This window comes from Crocodylus porosus, unplaced genomic scaffold (assembly GCF_001723895.1).
Source record: "Crocodylus porosus isolate Cpor-Errol unplaced genomic scaffold, CroPor_comp1, whole genome shotgun sequence".
Lineage (NCBI taxonomy): Eukaryota > Metazoa > Chordata > Crocodylia > Crocodylidae > Crocodylus > Crocodylus porosus.
The window spans coordinates 24,062,880-24,084,269 of NW_017728949.1; the positions used below are offsets into that span (position 1 = coordinate 24,062,880).

The 21,390-nt window shown below is 41.0% G+C and overlaps 1 protein-coding gene across 8 annotated transcripts in view; it reads left to right on the top strand.

Moving 5' to 3' along the window:
- Nucleotides 1-21,390, top strand: part of ANKRD44 (ankyrin repeat domain 44) — a 224,220-nt gene that overhangs the window by 119,146 nt on the left and 83,684 nt on the right. For all 8 annotated transcript variants that reach the window (XM_019554076.1, XM_019554078.1, XM_019554082.1 and 5 more), the window contains exons 4-10: nt 6,571-6,641; nt 10,882-11,082; nt 13,131-13,218; nt 16,259-16,401; nt 16,850-17,062; nt 18,234-18,312; nt 20,538-20,652. In XM_019554076.1, coding sequence (XP_019409621.1) covers nt 6,571-6,641; nt 10,882-11,082; nt 13,131-13,218; nt 16,259-16,401; nt 16,850-17,062; nt 18,234-18,312; nt 20,538-20,652 — 910 coding nt within the window. The remainder of the gene's footprint in view (nt 1-6,570; nt 6,642-10,881; nt 11,083-13,130; nt 13,219-16,258; nt 16,402-16,849; nt 17,063-18,233; nt 18,313-20,537; nt 20,653-21,390) is intronic.

A 21,390-nucleotide genomic window follows, 5' to 3' on the forward strand; every position in this document is an offset into this window, starting at 1 on the left:
CCACCTATAAGTTTATCAGGGGTGACCACCAGGATCTGGGGGAACGTTTGTTCACCAGAGCGCCCCAAGGGATGACTAGGTCAAACGGTCACAAACTCCTGCAAGACCGTTTCAGGTTTGACATTAGGAAGAATTTCTTTACTGTCCGAGCCCCCAAGGTCTGGAACAATCTGCCAGTGGAGGTGGATCAAGCACCTACATTGAACACCTTCAAGAGTAAATTGGATGCTTATCTTGCTGGGATCCTATGACCCCAGCTGACTTCCTGCCCCTTGGGCAGGGGGCTGGACTTGATGATCTCCCGAGGTCCCTTCCAGCCCTGATGTCTATGAAATCTATGAAGAGTGCTGACAGAATTAAGGTTGCTGTCAGAATTAACACTTTGTCATGTGACTGGCCACCAGAAAGCACTCTACAGCCATGCCTTGGCAAGTGGATGGCTGCAGAGCACTTTAAAAGTGCCCAGTTGCACGACAAATGAAACCTTATTATATGAGGATTCAGATGAAGGTGCTTCAAAGTGGAGTGCCTTCACTAAATTGTGTCAGTTCACTCTGGGAGTTGGGCTGGGTTGATCCAGTCTACCCTACCCCTGGTGCTATGTTCAGGATCGGAGGGGAGGGAGCTTGGTCTGCATCTGGCCCAGCATCCACTGGCAGGGGGTGTGGATTGGAGACCCTCTGAGCTGGGGAGGGGCTCCAATCTACCCTTCTACCCCTCCAGGACAGGCTGGGCCAACCCCAGACTGAGCTCTCTCCCCTCCCTTCCCCCCCTCCTATCCTGAAGACGGCACTGGAGCTGGGAGTAGGGAGTGGGGTTAGGGGAGAGAGCCTGCAGAAACGCAGCGGGCTCCAAAATGAAGCTCAGTACTCCATCCCCCATGACCCAACAGAGAAAATCCATTGGGTTGGGGTGGGGGATGGAGGGTTGTTATAACTGATGATGCCTCCTGTGAAGTGCCATGAGTTATAGTGGGAAGTTGCAAATCTGTCAGTGCCTTAACTGTGATCCTGAGAGCTACAATTTAACCCCTCTCAGGGCCCACACACTACCAGTGGGACAGCTGTGAGCTAGATCACAAGGACAGTGATAAGGTTGCCTTCTAAAGACCCCCTTGAAAGCTCCAGCCCGCAAGGGCAGTTGTAAGGTTGCAATATGTGGTAATATGAGAATTCCAGACAGTGCGGTGACCAGCCCACATTAGGAAACAGTTCTCTGTAATTTAAATGGGTTCTTCAAAGTTTTCTGTATTTTGTAATGGGGTCTCAGAGTAGTCCAGACTGATGGGAGTGTAATGGTGGTTTAAATCCACTATAGGTGCTTAAGTATGAGTGCACACATGTGCAAGATACCTACCATTCGATTGTTTAATTTAGTCACATCTGGCAATGGTCCAGCTTGTGCTAAGGTTATAAGTTCCAGCTTGCCTGAATGGGTGAGCCAATTCTGTTTTTGGCTTTTTTTATACTGTATTTCACTTTAAACCCTTTTTGTTGTGTTTCATTTTTTCTTTAACTTGTTTTGCATATGCCTGCTCATTCTGATAATAAGCAGTGAAATCATTACTGACATGCTTTCTATGCAGTGTTTTGTAATTCACCTGAAAATAATAAATCAGGACACCTTAAATTAGAATCTAAAGAGAAGTGAGTTAATGAGAGGTGTCTCCATCTGTTGGCGAGTAGATAATGATTTCAAGAGCTTAGACTTCAGAACCATACTTCTCTGGAGATGTCAGGGTTTGGTATGCATAGTGCTATGGAAAACTGGTAGAGAAATGTTAACTGTGCTTCTGAGAGCAAAAATTAGTTATTTATTTTTTCATCAGTTGGAACAGCAGCAACTTCCTGGAAAAACAAATAGTTAAAATTTGTAATGAGCGGTGCAGCTTGGATCATACAGATTTATTTCCTCTTTAGGCGGTAAAGCTTGAGAGAGAAAGATCTTAGTGATTACAGAATGGTCTTGTTAGAAAAGACCTGCTTATAGGAAGTTTCCTTCTGATTGTATCTTTAATATTATTCATGCACATTATGAATGTTGTCTGCTTCAGACTTCTCAAAAACAAGTCTAATACCTACAATATGCATTCAGATGCACCCATGCCATTCTTGCTAGATATAGTGGTAGTTATGATGTACTTGAAAACAGGTTCTGGTCTGAAAGTTACTTTTTGTTGTTGCTGAGGGTTTTTTGTTTGTTTGCTTGCTTGCTGCATTTTAAATGATGAAGAAAAGTGTTGAGGGATTTTTAATAATGCAGCTTTGGATAAAAAGGCACTGCTAGGCATCTTTACATCTGTGTAGGCATGTCTTTGTATTAAACAATCCGAAATTCCTTGCAGAGATGAGCATAAAACATAGATTAGTTTGACTAACATTGTACAACACTGGGAAGGGTAGATTTAAGATCAAAATACACAGCCAGGAGCTGGGAAATATCTATCTTATTCTAGGCCCTACTACTGATTTTCTGTGCCCACTAACAGTCATTTAGGTTTTAGGTCAGGGGTGGGCAAAATATGGCCTGTGGGCCAGATCCAGTCCATGGAGGGACTTTGTCCAGCCTGCAGCATGCCCCTCGGTCCCACCTGGCCCGTGGCATGTCCCACCATCCCTTGGGCACGTAGCAGGGCTGGGGTGGCTCCACAGCTGGACTGCCTTTCTAGGTGGCCCAGGCAGTGGCAGCTCCGTATGGCTGCTGCTGTGTCTGGCCCCAGCCCCTCGGTACTGGTAGGGTCCTGCACACACAGCCCTGACCCTAGCCTGCCCTGTGCCCGCTCTGGATTTGGCCTGGTGGAGTGGACCAGCTGTGGACCAGCTGGAACCCACATGCATAGCCCTGACCCTGGCTCGCCCCACACCTACTCCAAACTAGGCCACCACCCATGCCAAACAGTGGCAGCAGGGGCACTGACTGGGCAGAAGCTGCTGCTCAGTATGGAAGGAAAAGAAGCCCCTTCCCCTTGCTGCAGCCACCTGGAGCCTATGCCCAAGCTGCCCTGTGGCTCCCCTGCACTGACACTGTTGTCCTGCTGCACACCCTGGAGGCAGCAGTGATGGCATCAGAGAGGAGCCACAGGGCAACCTGGGCATGGGCTCTGTGTCGCTGTAGCAAGAAGAGCCTGGCAGTGGAGAGGGGAAGGGGCTGCTTTTCCCATTATTTTGTAGCAGCTTCTGCCTGGCCGCTGCTGCTGCTCAGCATGAGTGGATGGTCCAGAGCAGGCGCGGGGTGGGCTGAGGTCAGACTGTGCATAAGGTTTCTGGATGGTCTGCTCTGGTCCGGGTGAGTCTAGAATGGGCACGGGGTGGGCCAGGGTCCGAACTGGATCTCTGCACTGTTGGCGGTGGCAAGGAGGAACCGCAGGTCGTGTGGGCTCTGGGCTGTGACTGGCCCACAGTAGCTCTCCAGAACTGCCTATGTGGTCTCCAGGGCCCAAATAATTGCCTGCTTCTGATTTGGGTGCTTAATTTGAGACGGAGAGAGCCTGGATTTCAACAAGTGGCTTAAATGCAGGCACACAGCACACTTGAAAATCAGTCCTTAAGTGAAAACCGAAACACTGAAGTATCTAGATATTGAGGATACTCTTGAAAACATAGGTCTTAATCTTTTTGTGTTTGTTTTCCCTTGTGTAAAATGGCCTGTATTTCCTTATGTCTGAGGAACTTGTGATTTATAAAAATAATTTAAAAGTGCTTTGAGATCCTTGGATGAAAGAAGCTAAAGATTATAGTTTAGTTGAACCAAATACAATATATTGAGTGAAACGATTTGGAAAAAAAACATTTACCAATTTGTATTTGATAAAACTTTTGTCTCTTGCCTGTTGCCTAAATACTGTGTTTCTTTTTTAAACATTTATGGCAAATACATATTCAGTGGACAGATTAAACTGGCTGTGAAGGAGTAATCCCTCTCTGTTAGATAAACAACACAATGGAAAATGTACAGGGGAAAACAGCTGAGAGATACAAGACTGCTACTATGTGTTGCATATTATATTTTTGGGCTATGATCACTTTGCTTTTCTAATTTTCTTTGGTTGTGTTCTTGGCAGCTACCTATTCAGCTTTCTGAAGAATGAGTAGATCAGTAAAAACCTTAACCAGCTACTTAAGGGCGGGACAGGATGGTACCTTAGGCTGTTTGTAGAAGTGCTCACTGTTTTCTAAACCATGTTAACTGATCCACATCATACAGTTCGAATCAAATTTCAATTCAGATTAAGGGTTACTATATAATTACTGACCATCACAGCAGGGGCCCTGGCTATACACAGTCTATACACTTGACAGCCCCTTAACAGGCATAATTCACAGTGTCTGTGTGGGCTTATGCTTGGACGTAATTAGGAGCGATATAAGTCTGTTTAACCACTGCTAGGATTGTTGTAATCCTACTGACAGTTATCTAAAATGCTGTTCCAGAAGGCATAATGGTTACAATTGATCTGCACTTTATACTTGGTTATACTGAGGTGTTGTTGGCACATTTGACTATAAAGGTGTTTGTTACTTTGTGCCTGATGGCCTCCCTTGTGTGGCAAAAACCCAATTGAGTTTCCCTTGCTAGGATTGATATTTGCCGTGCTTATCTGCCAAGTTTCTAAGGAATTGTATATACATGTTAATTAATACAGTTTAAATTACCTAGTTCAGTGCCCTAATCTGTATTAATTTTAATTCGCATTCAGTGAGGATTAGTTAATTCAGACTGGAACCAATTTTAATTAGGACTACAGACATTTATGTATATATAGTGATAGCTGTAGTCCAGATTAAACCTAGAAAAATGTAACATCTATAAACAGCCTTAGAGACTAAGTGTCTCTAAAGTATTCAGAAAGGCATACACTTTCACAGGCAACAATTTACTTCATCAGATGCTATGAACAGACTATTCAGTAACTGTTTATAATCCTGCCCTGTCCACCCTGCCTACCCTGCCCTGTCTTTTGCCTGACTTCAAACCAACATGGCTTATTACTTCACAGCTACTGAAACAGAGTTTTCTGGCTTTTCTAATTATCTTCTGAGGCCGTGGATGTACTTTACGTTTGAATGTTGCAAATGTCCTTGTAGCACTACAAAAACTGAATGTACAGATGTGTGAGCCATTTGTAGTGTGGCAAAAATGGCACCAGCACTACAGAAATGTTCTCGTTTGAAACAGGAACTTTGTCATAAGCTTGTTGTGTTAGGGTTACCATATTTCCAGTTCCAAAATAATTTAAAGAATATTCCCCCCTCACCTATGGTGGGGGAGAGGGGGAAGGGGTATATGAGAGTGTATGTGTGTGGGGGAGAGGCAGTGATGCCCATGGCCTGCCCCTGCCCCTCACTTCCTACCCACAGTACCCTGCCCCCCAGACCATGCCTTTGCCCCTCACTCCCAACCCACAGCCCCCTGTCCCCCCAGCCCTGCTGCCCCTGGAGAATCCCCCCACTCCCTTCCCCCACCTCCCTGCCCTGCTGCAGCCCCAGCACCGGCAGGCACATGTGCATACATGCACACACACTTACCTGCCCTGGTAGCTGCCAGGGCCTGGGCACAGAGCACATGATGTCCCAGCCTCCAATCACCTTCTCCTGCTCTCCCCAGCCCCAAGCAGCTCCTTGTTGGGGCAAGCCAGGAAGTGCTGGGAAAGCAGAGGCAGAGCAAAATCAGAGACATTTGCTGAAAAACATTAAAAAACAGCCCAGACGGAGATGGAAGGACCCAAAAAGAGGTGTCCGAGGAAACCTGGATGTATGGTAACCCTAGTCACAGTGGACTGTGAAACAATTCCACCAAATAACGCACTGCAGATGCGATGGCAGTGGAGAAGAACCACTGTTCCTGCCACAGCATAATTCTTCAGAAAGGATCTATACTGTAATTGACTCGTTTCAGCATGGGATTGAGAGCCATCTGCCTTCTAAATGCCTACCCTCCCTCTTCAGTCACTTCATCTTACCTGTATACCAAGGGGATCTGTGCTACCGAAGTGGTGAGAGTGGACACCTGAGTGTCACCGTGTCCATGGTTGAGGTCAGGGTACTATTACACAGTTGGACCAGGTCATTGACAAACTAGCTGTCAGTATCCCTCTGCCCAATCCTCCCACAGTGCCTATTAAAAAGGTTAAATATGCCCCCCCACCCGCCCATAAAACACTACAAGCTGGTTATCTTTCTCTTTCCCCTCCTCCTAGCAAGTTGCTGAGCACTGTCTTCTCCCAACATCAATGGAAGTTGCAAATCAGCATCTTGCAGAATTAGGTCTCTTTGATTCCCTTCTTTAGCTGCCCAACCTTCCAGTGACCCTCAAATTTCCTGGTTCCAGAAAGATCTGCTAATCTTTAATAGCCAACCCATTTTTCTTTTCCTGATGAATCCTTCTGCATACATAAAGGGGAGACTAAGTACAGTAGGACTTTCTACTATGTCTCTCAATCCTATAGGTAGTAAATCCTGTAAACAATAAACATCTATACAGAACAGCTCAGTATACCAAGAAACCAACCATGTGAGGTTGTTTACTTGTTTTGATGTAATGTTAACAATAATCTGTGCTATTTATTTTCAGGGGCTCGTGTCAATGCCAAGGACAATATGTGGCTGACCCCTCTTCATCGGGCAGTTGCTGCAAGGAGTGAAGTGAGTGAGATCTGGTTACCTCAGTGTTTGCATAGAAACTGAAAAAAATATCCTCAAAGTAATAAAGTACAAAATGGTGACAAAAAGAGGGAAAGGACTTTCTGAATGCAAGGCTTTTTATTCTTTAGTGGAGCAAGAATAATCAGCTACTGTATGTACATTTATAAACCTGGTCTGCTGAATATTTTGTGGTTTTTAATTAGGTAGCAGATCTTTCCCCTACCATGATGCCAGGTTTAAGCTAACTGTAGTGTGTGGTATTAAAATGGAATTATCTTGACAGAAATGGCATATCCTGTACATTGGTTCTGGCCTTCAGGTGGTCAGGCATTGTAGAATAAGCACGTGGGGGGAATGCATGTGTGAGTACATGCTGTGAATGTACATGTAGTGATCAAATGGATTTACTCTGCAGTTTTATTTGGCTAATTGCATGTAAAAACATCCATTAGGTTTCCTTCTAATTCCTCTGAATCACTTAAAATAGTCAAGTCTATATTTCTTCCGTTTGGCAACAAGAAATCTTTTGGAGTTTTACTGTAGCTTTTCCATTGCTGTCTGAGAAAGAAGGAATAGTAATTATCAGGGAGAACAGTTCAGGCATGCCTGAATTCTTAACTATACCATCATTTTGGGTTTTCCATTTTGGGCTTCCGTGTATATTTTTATCCTCCTAAAACTGAGTTTTAGCAATGCACCCAAATGCCGACTGGTTGCTGAGAGGGGCATTTAAAAGAGAAGCGAGCTGGCTGTCCTCCAGAGATTGATGGAATCACCTCCATAACAAATCTCAGTGCTTGCCAAGCCTGGAGGCAGGAATCCTTAGCTCATTTCTGAACTCAAGCATTGTTTGGCTACTAACTGAGCTTCCCAGCTGCTGGCTTCCAGTGAAGCTCACTGAAAGAAATGTTTAATAGAATACAAATGCTGTAAAGAAATAATGTATAAAAAGCCACATTAAAAATAAAGGTCAGACATAAGCCTTTGAATATACCCATAGTCTCTTTAACCCAGGAATTATAACCAGTCTGGCTTCTTTTTAGATGTCAGAGTAGGTGATTTGTATCTACTGTGACAGCAGTAACTAAATTGCGTGCTCGTCTTTGGATTTGTTCCTGATCTGTAACCCATTTACTGCTAAAACGAAGTGCAAACCCTGTGCAGAGGTCACAGTATGTAACTTTCTATTGTACTGGTGACTTTGGTATTCCAGAGTGAATGGTGTCAGAGGTATAATTTGTGAGGTAGCAATAGAAGAGGAGCTTTGGCCAATGTAAACTGGCTAATGCTATTTACGTGTATATATTTTACATGTAGCTTTCATGTAAAACACATTTATATAAGACAGGGCTGTCCAACTTCTGAGCAACTGGGGGCTGCACTTTATTTTTTAAATAAATTCCTAAGTGTGCTAATACACATTACTTAACATGTGCATCAAGTTTTAGACTTGTGTAGTGTGTGTGAGAAGCCATTTAAAGATTTCATTGAGCTCATTGGGACAATACTGGAAATGCCGAAAGAAATATAAATATTGAATCCCAGCACTTCTGATTTGTACTGATGTACACATAGAAGTTCTAATTTAAGGTCTGGTTTAGGTCCTGTTATCTATTAGATAATTATGCGTTAAGATTAAAATTCCTCCACACAGAATCAGGAAGAAAAAAATTTAGGCCATTACCACGCATTTGAAATAATAAATTTAAAAAAAGTACCTACCAAGATGTTTCAGTTCCTGTTTTTTCTTTTTGAACACTTCAACACCAAGTTTTCCCATAGGCTTTGTGGCTCCAAATGGTGGAGGGCATACATCCCTGGTGAATTCTCTTTAAATAGCTTTTAAAATAATTGGTCTGTAATAAAAAAAAAAAAATGCCGAGAGGCTAACAGTGATATATGATTATTGGCATTTTAAGACTAGCAATCTCACTAATTGAATGAATTTGCTATGCATCAATTTATGAGATTGCCATAGAAGATGAAATGGCTGAATTCAAAAGACAAAGGGAAAAATTTTGTACAATATATATGCATTTCTGATATAAGCTGCATATATCCTCTGTGGCCCTTTTTGCTCATTAATAAAACTTTTGGATAGTCTTTTCAGCAATCTTTTTAATATATAGCATGTGAGTATTAGGGCTGTGTGAAGCTTCGGTCCCTGGTTTGATTCAGTGCAGATTCGGCCTAGTTTTTGGTTAAATTAAGGTTTAACAATTATATCGTATGTATCTATGTAGGCTACATATACGTGTGTGCGTGTAGCCTATGTAGGTGTGTGCAGCTTATGCATGTGTATATATAGGTAGATAGCTACACCATTAGTCACACATTTATATATTATATTTGTCTCTTACATATTGATCTATACATTTTTATGAACACGTTATATTGTTGAGCTTATATACATGCATACACATACCCATACACACAGTATATACATAGGTAGGGATTTGACTTCAAAAAGTGTGGATAATAGCCCACCTTCCTCACTTAAGAAATGTGTTTCCCTGGTAGCAGGGGCAATACATAGAGGGTGCACAGGGGTACATGTGAACCCCTTGAGAGTGCCGGTGCACCCCCTGTCAGGCCATGCTCCTAGTGTAGCCAGCGGGCAGGGGGGCAGGGAGGAACGTCAGTGCCCCCCCGCGAACACTATTTGGGGAGCAGGGCTGCCAGCAAAAGCTGCTGTGCCGCTTTTACAGTGAGTGAGATCAGCTGCTGGGGGGACCCCCCACCCCAGCCAGTGGGATCAGCCACTGGTGGACACCACCCCTGGCCAGCGGGATTGGCTGCCAGGGGACCCTGCTGGTTGCTGCCTGGTGTTGAGGGGGGGCGGGGCATGTGCCTCCCTTGACTCAAGAGGCACCAGACACCCATGCCTGGTAGAGAAACATGAAATGTGTCAATCGACAAATATGCAGTAGATAACTCAAGCACACTACTAACAAAAATTAGCTTTTAAAATAGATTTTTCCTAAAACTTAAAACCTGAAAAATTTGATGTTGTAGTCAAAACAGTTGATCTCAACTCTAGTCCCTGAGGACAGAAATAAGTTGACCAGGACAAAGGGCATATGTCAGCTGTTAGCTGGAACTCCCACACTTGTAAATTCAAAATACTGTACCAACTTTTATTCTCAATTTTTGTAACTTAGTCACTATTTTAAAACTTTTCTTTTTCTTGTTATGAAAGTAACTTACAGCAGTTTTATTTCAACTTGTAGCAATAAGTAGTGCTTTATGTTATAGGAAGAATTGATGTTTTACACGTATCTGCAGTTAGTCCAAAATTATATCAGTTTCCTCAGACAGACCCTAGACATGCATTTTATTGTCATGGTTAGTGGATTTTATGGCATAGATTTGATCCTGAAAGTTTCCACACCCTAAAACTAAAACAGGAAATTTTTGGTGTGCAAGACACATAGGACGTTGCCCTAAAGCAGTGGTTTTCAACTTTTTTTTTTCATTAGTGGGCCCCTAACAATTTTGAATGGAGGTGCAGACTTCTTTGGAAAATTCAAATGGAGGTGTATCAACCTCTCTAATTTGTAAGTGTGGGTATTCACGTACTTTTGATTGGTCACAGTCATTTTTTGGGGACCCCTTAGACATAGGCTGCAGACTCCCAGGGGTCTTCAGTCCACAGGTTTCATAGTAGCTCGGGTCAGGAGGGACCTGAACAGATCATCTAGCCTGACTCCCTGCCACAGGCAGGAATGAATGCTGGGTTCACAAGACCTCAGACAGGTGATCATCTAACCTCTTTTTGAATTTGCCCAAGGTAGGGGTGAGGACCATTTCCCTAGGAAGTTGGTTCCAGATTCTGGCCACCCTAACTGTAAAATATTGCCTCCTGATCTCTAAGCTAAACCTATTCTCCATCAACTTATTACCGTTATTCCTCGTCACCCCAGGTGGTGCTGGGTAGAATAGGGCTCTTCCTATTTGCTGATGATCTCCCTTGATGAGTTTGTAGGCAGCCACCAGGTCCCCTCTCAGCCTCCTGTTGCCGAGGCTGAACAGGTTGAAAACCATTACACTCCAATCTCAAAATGTGTAATCCTAAGGCATTTTAATAAATGATTTTATGGCACTTCTGTGGGATGTTTTTTAGTAACTAATCCCGCTTCTCCTTTTCCATCTGAGTTGTATAGCTACCGGAAACACAGTCAAGAACCCATGCTCTCTATTTAACTGCTCATTTGTAGGTATAACTGTTTTTCCATTGCAGGAAGCAGTACAAGTATTGATTAAGCATTCAGCTGATGTCAATGCTCGGGACAAGAACTGGCAGACGCCATTGCATGTAGCAGCTGCAAACAAAGCTGTGAAGTGTGCAGAAGTAATCATTCCAATGCTTAGCAGTGTAAATGTGTCTGACAGAGGGGGACGGACAGCATTACACCATGCAGCTCTGAATGGCCATATTGAGGTAAGTGATTTAGTCAAGGACCTCTTGAGCCATGCTTATAACATGTGAGTCAGCAGCATAGAAAGGAGTGATGTGGCTACTGTCATGTCCAGCCACTTTTGACTCCCCAGCCTGAATGACCAGGTATCTGTTTATAGCTGCATCCATCGGGGCTGGTGCTCAGCATAAATATGGAGTAGAACACAAGCTCATGCCTCTCACCTTCTGCAATGCCCCAGTACCATTGTTAATATTATTTATTGATTTATGGAATCTTAAGGGACTCTAAGTTCTACATAGTTATGTATATAACATAGTTAGATGTCTATCCTTCACTTATGAGCCATGTTAGATCACATTCTGCTCTTAAATACGCATCCACTACCTCACTAAAGTTAATGGGCTTGCACCATTTGTAAAAGCAAGGAAAATGTGGCTCAATATCTTATCCTTTAGTTAACATAGTATGTAATACAGAAAACTAGAGGAAGAATGGGCTAGGTAAAATTGTCTAAAGAGGTTTTAAGTTGATATTAAGACAGATACATGTGTGAGAAATAGGTACAATCTATCAAATTCCTTTTTCTAATTGGTTTTCTAGAAAATTGATTTTTGGTTTAAAAATAAGGTGTGCTGCTTCAGTTTACCTTGCAGAGTTCAGGAGTGAACTTTACTGCAGTAATTGCTATTTCTAAACAAAGAGTTGTATCATTATAGGCTTAAAGCTGCTGTATTAATGCTTTGATCTTGTAATTGGATCCAGACAAAGAGACCCCTGTGCCTTATACAAAGCAGTATTTGACATCAAGATCTAGGTCTATATGCATAATACAAATTATGTTTGAAACTATGATGTAGCCAACAAAATAAAATCAGACCAAGTTGACTGTGTGTTGTAATTTAAATGATGCAATCAGGTATTTGAGATCTTAAAATTTTGTTTGCTGAAAAAAGAAAATAACTGAATGTGTTCCATGTTCAAACTATGTTTTTAATTTTTTAATTATTATTATTCCTGTAATGACATTTAGTACTTAGATGGTGGTGGAGATTGATAATGGGCTGTAGAGATTTTCATCCTTATTCAGCTCAACTGAAATATATTACCTTCTTCCAGCTGTTTGGCGACATATATGAAACAATTTGGTCTCAGTCAGTTGGTAAAGGGTGGATGCTTTTTATAGTTTCAGCAGAAAACTTAGGATTTAAATGTTGACTCTTCAGGGTACAGAGGGTTTGGGCCTCAGTCCACATCAAGATTTTAAGGTATGTTCTTAGTATTAAGCATACAGATAGTCCAGTTGAAGACAGGGATAACCTGTGTTTGAAGTTAAGCACGTGCTCAAGCACATTCTTGGATCAGGGCCAGAGCACTCAGAGCCTTTTCAGGATGGAGCTTTGAATTCAGATTTAGTTTAGGAGTGAGATGCACTAAAGCAGCAGACAGTAACCTAACTGGGGGGAAAGGAGACTTAGGAACCAATTCAATGAGTAGGAGGTACCAAAATAGGGCTGCCATGCCTGCTTGCTGGCTGCGCTACCACTGCCACTGGCCAGGGTTCAGAGCTCTCCTGTTATGCCTCTGGTGGCAGAGTTTAAAAGCTTGCAGTGCTTCTGCTTCTGTTTGGTGAATATCAGGTTTCTCCCACCACTTTTCACAATCACTAATCCATTCCATTTTTAAATAGTAAATTACTGAATGCATTAGAACTGTAACATTCAACAGAAAATTGACTTTAATTGTGGCTATAACCAACTTTTTCCAAAGCAAGGTTGGGCCAGGCTGCAAAATTGTGCTGGTTTCAACACAAAAAAACCACTGTTTTTATGATTAAATTAACTGGATAGCGTTTTTCCTGTAAAGAGTTTGTAAGCATCTTTAAGTATCAAGTTTTCCTGCATAATTTATGTATACATCCCTCAAAAGCAGATATTGTAATTTGTTAGCAACTCACAACTGCAGTTTCTGTAAAGTGTTGCATCTGGGATGACAGTCTTGGCAATAAAATGACCTGTTGTAGATGGAATACATTCCTGATCCAACGTTTTGCTTTTTACTGCTGTTTTAGATGGTGGACTTACTCTTAGCCAAAGGGGCAAACATCAATGCTTTTGACAAAAAGGACAGGCGAGCTCTTCATTGGGCAGCTTATATGGGTAAGAACTAAGTTGTTTTTATCGATTACTGGAATACCAAGAGTGTGTTTTATATTGTATTAAAACACAGTTTATGTGATAGAAAGTGAAGATTGTAATTGCTTTGTTCATGGCAAAGTATTCAGCTGATTTTCGAATTGGCCTAGCTTCTCTTATGTCAGTGGAACTAGGCTGATTGACACATTCTAAGATTCTGGCCTAATGTCCCAGCTTTCACAACACATGTATGTTTATATTATGTTGCATTTTTATCTTATTTTCTTTCCTGATTCAAATTATAGCCTGAAAAATATTTGAGTAAGCAGAATCTAAATCAAATATAATATGTATTTTTCAAAGTAGTATTTGTTTCATCTAGAGTAATACAACAAGGATGAAATTTAGTTGTACAAAATGCAAGATAATGCATTTAGAGGAAATTCTCACTTAATGCCTAAAGCTGGAGTTCATTAATCAAAAGAAAGACTGAGGAGAAGGACCTGGGTATTAGTTGATCACAGGATGTCTAAGAGCCAGAAGTGCACATCAGCTGTTATGCTATAGCTGTTCCATGTGTATGATCCTGGAACAACAGAAGTTAGCTGAATCACCCTGACTTTGAAGCAGGATTAAAGTTGGAGCAGTTTGCTACAGAACCATGCAGATTTGATAGTTGTGTTGTAATAACTTATATCAGTGTCCTTCGGGGACAGATCCAGGGGGAGTGCAGTGTTGTGGTCACACCCCCTTTCAGACCATACCATGAGAGTTGCAGCTGAGAACTTTTAAGTTCCTAAATCAAGTAAGAATTGCTCCTCTTCCCTTTCCCAATACTCTGCAGCATGGTCCCTCCCCTGCCTCCTGCTGCTGCTGCCTCTGCTGCTCCCCTGGGAAGAGGGGAGTATAGAGCTGCTCCTGCCCCACTCCAGCTGGGCTGCACAGTGAGCTGAGCTCAGTCAAAGGCAGCAAGAAACTTCCCTCTCCCTGCTCAGTTCCATCCTGGTGTTACCTACCAGCCTGGGAGCAGGAGCAAGGAGGAGCCCACCTGCTGCTGCTGTTGTCCTGGCTGAACCTGGCTCCCCTACAGCCCAGCTGGAGCAGGGCATGAGCAGCTCTGGAGTTCTCTTCCCACCACTGGGGAACCCAGGTCAGTGGCTGCCCTAAGCATGAAAGGGAAATGGTGGGCAGGTTTCACTAAGCATGAGGGGAAGGGGAGGGAATGTGGGGGGAATTCTTACCTGGTTCTGGAGCTTTAAAACGATGCCCAGCTGCTGTTCCTGTGGTATGGGCGAGGTGGGGGGGCAGCCACCTTTGCAAAGCTAGGTACTGCTCCTGCACTTCTGTTTACAAAATCCTGGATCCATCCATGGCTTTCTTTTGATACTGCTATAATTGTTATATGTGTTTGTATCTTAAAAATGTGGGCTTCATTAGCTTAGCAAAGCGAAGAGAGGAGGTATTGTTGCTCTTTATAAATGCATAGGGGAGGGAGTGAACAAGTGGGAAGGAGAAGAGCTGTTTAAATTTAAGGACATTACTGGCACAAATCTGTGTAAACAGTCCATGAATACAGTTTGGCTGGAAATTAAAAGATGATTCCTAGCCTTAGTTTCTGAACAGCGAGGTTTGGAAGTCTTCCAGTGGCAGTACTGGGGTAAAAAACTTAACTACTTTTTAAAGTGAGCTTGATAAGCTTGTACTTGGGACTATACGGCAAGTTAGTCGGGACATCAGGAAAAGGAGGTCCCTCCCAGCCCTGGGTCTCTCAAATGATTGGCTCAAAAACAATTAGCACATTTTTTTTCGGAATTATTCCCCTTTTCTTTTTTTTTTCTCTTTATCTAGAACAAATTAGGTTATGTGGTAACTATAAAGCCTCATATATTCACTCCCATGCTCAGAAGCAAGTTATTTTTCCATATGCTAGAGCAGGCAAGATCACTTTATCCATACATTTAGGTTATCACTAATGTTTATTGAATTTTTATTATTTAAACAATCCTTGTTTTAATTGCTCTTTCACTCCTGACCTGCAACATTCTCTTTAATGCTAATTTGGTCCCTTTTGGCAAAGGCTGTTGCTACAGGTTTATGATTGTGGGGAAAATGTACTGTGGGGAAAATGTACTGTGGCCTCTGGCTGTCTACAAATGGATTGAAGAGGTTGATGCTACCAAAGTACATTTGACTTTTGATCTAGATTGTGATTTGCCATTGCTCTAAGAAGATAAAAGATTTCTGAATCATGCTACATAAATCCTTATAGCTTGTGGTTTCAACAGCTGCAAATTCATGTTTTCTTTGTTAATATTTTGGTAAGGTTTTAATTCTCTGTCTATTTGGACGTTATGATTCTGTATGAATGTCAAGAGTTTTTCAGCTTGAAGATTCAGTGACCTAGAAAACAAGGTCAAATTTAGGCACACCTAAACGTTGGGGTAGTCATGGGTCTCTGCATATTTTGAAGTTAATTACAACATTTTGAGCCATCCCTATGCACTCAGTTTTTCTGCTTATCTGCTCTCTGATTCAAATTTCATTGGAATAGATGGAAAGTCTGCTATTAGCTAAATGGAATTTAGATTAACCTCCTGACTAACTTGAAGCCTAGGTACTTCTCTCTGTCTCAAAGACTGCTGAGTTTGGGAACATTTTTATAGTTGGTTTTTTTAAAGACATTTTATGAAGCAGCAGCAAAAATACAGTATTAGCAGATAGAATAATAGATAACACTGAACTTAGTTTCAATATATTTTTTAATGCTGCTTTTCCACATTTCTGTCTGTTATGGGGGGGCTGCCTTTGGTTAATAAAAAAAAATCGTGAAGTATAAAGAAAAATAAGGGTACAAGTTCATTAACAAGAGATTTGCTATGTTTTCCCGAACAAATATGTATGTCTTCTAGATCCTCTAAATAAGAAGCAAGGCTGGAATTAAGAACTTTCATGCAAAATGAAGTCTTATCTGAAAGCATTCATAAAGCAGCAGCAAACAGAACTGTGTGTTAATAATAAATCAGTAATTTGGGGAAATTGATTTCTATTCTTTCATCTTTTAAAGGTCACCTGGAAGTTGTTGCCTTACTGATTAACCATGGTGCAGAGGTGACTTGTAAAGACAAGAAGGGTTACACTCCACTGCATGCTGCGGCATCCAATGGGCAGATTAATGTAGTGAAACACCTCCTTAATCTAGGTGTCGAGGTATGTAGGAATAAGTGGTCTATTTTTTTTTAATCCATAATAATATATTGAAGTCTGGTCACTATTTATCATACTTTTATTTAGTCCAGTATATACTGTATTCATAGAAAATTCCGTCTTTCCATGGCTTTCATGCTTCTTCTGTAGGTTAGAAGTGCCAGATTTTTCTCTGGCTATTGCTGCTACAAATATTTGCTGAATTTCAAAAGAAATCAGTTCCAGTTCTCTGGAATATGCAGTGCATTCTACAGTTTGTGCTGCCTTTCAGACCCAAGTGCCAAGAGACATAGATTTGCAGTATATTTTGTCAGTGACATTTGCTAGCAAACAACATTCACAATGACAGTTCAAGCCTCCAGCTATTTCCATTTGCCATATGCAGTGTATTATGTAAAGCAAAATAAACCGATATCTGTAATTTTAACTGTATGTTCTTGTTTCACGGCAGATCGATGAAATAAACATATATGGAAATACTGCACTTCACATTGCCTGTTATAATGGTCAGGATTCTGTAGTTAATGAGCTGATTGACTATGGTGCTAATGTAAACCAGCCTAACAACAGTGGCTTTACCCCCTTGCATTTTGCTGCTGCTTCCACTCATGGAGCTCTGTGTCTTGAATTGTTGGTGAATAATGGGGCAGACGTTAATATTCAGGTAAAACTTGTTTCAGTTAATTAATTTTAGCTATTTAAGTATACCTACCTAAAAGGATTCCCTTTTTGTTTTAAATCTCTGCATTCTATAAAAGGTTGCCTGAAAGTGATACTATAGGATATGGTACTATAAATACTTCTTCAGGAAATGAACTGGAATAACAGTGATGTTGATCTTCCTATATGGGGCTAGAGATCTGCAGTGTACTTTGCAATACCTTTGTTGATATAATGGCATCCTAAAACTCTAGATCAGTGTCTGAGAATGTGTGCCATTACAAACCACAGTCTGAAAAGTGCAGTCAATTTTGCATCTTATCAGTTATATTTATCAAAAACTATGCTTTTGGTATTTCCATTATCATCTCATCCATAAAGGAACTGTTAGTGCTTGTCAACCTCTGTAAAATTCTTTGAAATGAATAGATGACAAGTTCCCTGTTTTGTTAATTAAAACAGTGACAATTAATACAAAGCTGGGAATTGTTTGAAAGGGAATCCAAAGCCTGATTCAAAGAAACAAGAGATTTTTTGAGTCATCTGGTTCAATGTCCTTCCTTTTCTCCTTCTCAGGCCCCCCATGTATGCCTCCAGAATCAAATAATAGACTTTGTGCCATTGCACCTTCACTTAGCTGCTTTGTACCTACATTCTAATGGCCTTCTTTGGAAGTTAATTTGGATGGCACTTCATGTATCAAATCTCTTTCCATAGTAGTCATCTGCATTTGAATGCATGCCTAAATAATTTGATTAAATAGTTTATATTTATTAATACTTTCCAGTGACTGCAGATACTTAGCTCTGTGTTCCTTTGCTCTTCTGCAAGCAATATGGAAAATAAGGAAATACCATAAGAACTACTTATAATATTTAGAAAGTAAACAAGAATCAGGAATATGTCAAGTATTCATTACTGTTTTGGTCCAGTACCAAAAGCAGGTACCATAAGCAGGCCTAACTACTATTCACATGATTGCAGAAAGCTCTTATATTTATAGCAACATTTTCTTTATGGATCATATGGCTTTGGGTTCAGGCCTTCAGTCATTTGAAGTGAATGAGAGTTTTGAATAAGAACTGCAGGATTTCAGGCTATTTATATTATTTAAGAAACCCTAAAATGATTGTATTACTTTGTACCATAGTTAAGTGTCGTCTTGTTTTTGTTAGAGTAAAGATGGCAAAAGTCCATTGCACATGACCGCTGTCCATGGGAGATTCACACGATCCCAAACCCTTATTCAGAATGGTACGTATAAACTTTCTGATAATTTATGGTATCAGCAATGATCTGCTATGAGATTTTTTTTCTGAGCCACTTGCATGCTGAAGCCTGCATTTTGTTTTACTGAGCTAGGAACGGATAGTCAACGTATTTAACTGCCTCACATAAGTTTAATTAGGCTGAAAGTTCTCATTTTATAATTTTGGACAATTACTTGTCTCCTCAAATTGTTTCCTGACCTGGGAATGAGTATAAAACAGCATTCAGGTTCTGTACCTGTCCAAAGAAGCCACAAGTGTTTATGAAAAACAAGTCCTGAATAAAACTAGCTCAAAGGATTTTTCATCTTCTTCATTCCTACTTTGTGGCTTCCCTTACCTCACAAATCCATTACATCTCTCTCTCTCTCTCTCTCTCTCTCTCTCTCTTTCTCTCTCTCTCTCTCTCTCTCTCCCTCTCTTCCTAAGAACTAGACACTCTGTCCAGGTGTTATCCTTGTTTTACGGCAGGAGATAGAGGAGAAATAGCTTGCCACTGGTAGACTCAAGGCTAGAATTCAGGTTTCTTGGCTCTCAGCAACATCTTTAAAAACCAAAAACCAAACTTTGCTCATGTTTCTAAGAACACCTGAGATTATTTCAAGTGGATAAGTGTTAAAAATCTTGTTTGTCCCCCATATGTTATGGTCTCGGTTTACTTTGTGTTATTGAATCATGACATTAAACTAGTTAGTTTCATTTTCTGTCAATAGATACTTGTCTTTATCTTCATTACCTAATACAAAACTTTTCACTAGGTTTTCCATCAAATCGTGAGAATATTTGTTGTACGTTTTCCTCCTAACTTGTATCATTGTTTTTAATCATGTTAATGTTTTTTGTTATGATTAAAATTTGTTCCAAATTTGGGAACTGAATTAATGGAATGTGTCCCTTGAAAGAGCTGCTGTACAGGAAACATATGAGGAGAGTCAGGCAACATCTAAAACACAGGTGGCCAACCCACGGCTCCGGAGTCAAACTTCTGAGTCCAAACTGAGTAATGTGCTCACTGTGAGCAGTTGCGTCACGTGACGTGTCGTAATGGCTATGAAAGCTGGTCACTGGGTGCTTGTACATGTTAACTTCTGAAGAGCTGCACGTGGCCAACCTGCAGCTTGGGAGCCACCCCTGATCTAGAAGATGTGTTCATGTATTGGTGCGTAGATTTCTTAATACTGCGAATCATCTTCTAGACTGGAGGTCTTCCTTGAAGACCATCTCCTCTTTGACCTACTACAATATATTCCGTATGTGTGGCAAGTGTAGTGCTTGATTGTATGAAGTACAAACAAGGATTACAGGGCAGACAGAAAGTTAACTTAGCCCAATACTTCATATTAAAGCAAATTTAACATGGTTTCTGTCCCATTCTTTCTTTTATTAACCACACTGTTTAATAGATTCATAGATGTTAGGGTTGGAAGGGACCTCAGTAGATCATCGAGTCCAACCCCCTGCCGGTCTCCAAATGCTTGTCCAGTTTATTTAATCTCTTTCTGTGAAACAGTTGACAGTGCTTTGTTAAGCCTTCCTTTGCACTTTGTAGCTCTTCTGCTCTATTAGAGGTTATTCTGCTTTTTTTTGGTCTTTGTTTATGTTTGCTGCCTCTCTTTTTCTGGAGTTGTATGAAGCTTTGATCACAGGTGAATTTAAAACCAAAGAAGCATGTGACAAATAAAGATATGAAGCAACTGTGCAGCTGCTTTAGTGGTTCTGAACTCTGGGGGTAATAGAAGCTGTTTTGGGAGTGCTAGAAGTAGCCTTGTGATCCACTGGCAGAGGTCCTTTTACCATCATTGCTCTGTAGATAAGGTTGAGCACCAGTGATTTAAAGACTTATGCCACAATTTCAACAATACATGTTTATTATTGTTTTAATTTAGGACATTCATTTATACCTTTTTATCAGCAGCAATTCAGTCACCTCATATATATGTCTCTCAGTATATGCAAGTGGATAAAAGCCTGTATAAAATGTATGTAGAGGTGGAAATAAAAAATGGGGGAGAACATTGTAGTATCCAGAATCATGGACATTATGCATGAGTGTCACAGCTAATGGCTTCCTGTGTACTGTATCCCTGAAGTTCAGTGTTTCAGCTACCATTATGGGTAATATATGGTAACTAGAAATACATTACATAGCATGTCTGGTCACTGACTTGTATTTAATCCTTGTGTTAAACTATATGAAAATGTCTTCTCCAGGAGGTGAAATTGACTGTGTTGATAAGGATGGTAACACCCCTCTGCATGTGGCTGCAAGATATGGACATGAGCTTTTGATTAACACCCTCATAACCAGTGGAGCTGACACTGCCAAGTAGGTTGCTGAGGAAATATTGTTCCAAGTTGTCAAATGCTGTGAGTTAGGCTAGGAAAGCCGTTATTTCTCTGGTCATGCCTGTACATAGTTGTACTACAGGTCCATTCAGTAACAAATAGTTTATATAGCAAGGTGACATGGAATTGATTTAAAATGTGACTCTACTAATGAAGGCCATGTAATTCCCTGTGTATTTAAAATAGCTTCATGTTCAGTGGCTTGTATTACTGCATTGTTTCCTTCTTATGTCTACTACCATTTGGTGCTAAGGAAGTAGAAATGTATGGATCCACATTAGGCCTTAATAAATCATTCTGAACCTAGTGCAGCTGTGGTACCTGTCATCATGTCCTCTGGTTTCAAATCTTTTATTGACTGAGATGATGAGGCTGTCTGTATTTTGAGGTATTTCTAATGGAAAGCTCCTTGTGCTCCAAGGGCTGATTTTTACTAATCTGATTTTGCTGTATGTTTCTGTACCTCTCATATGCACATGTAAAGATTGTATATGACTATTTCTAAATAGGCAAATTTAGATATCCTCTATGTTGTAGTAGGGTTGGGGTTTTGTTGGACCATCATGGCAACAACAACACCCTTACCCTACTATTTATAAATATACATTGTGGGCCCAGTTCTGGAAAGTGTTTATAGTTTCATAGTTTCATAGTAGCTAGAGTCGGAAGGGACCTAGGAAGATCATCTAGTCCGACCCCCTGCCTTGGCAGGAAAGAG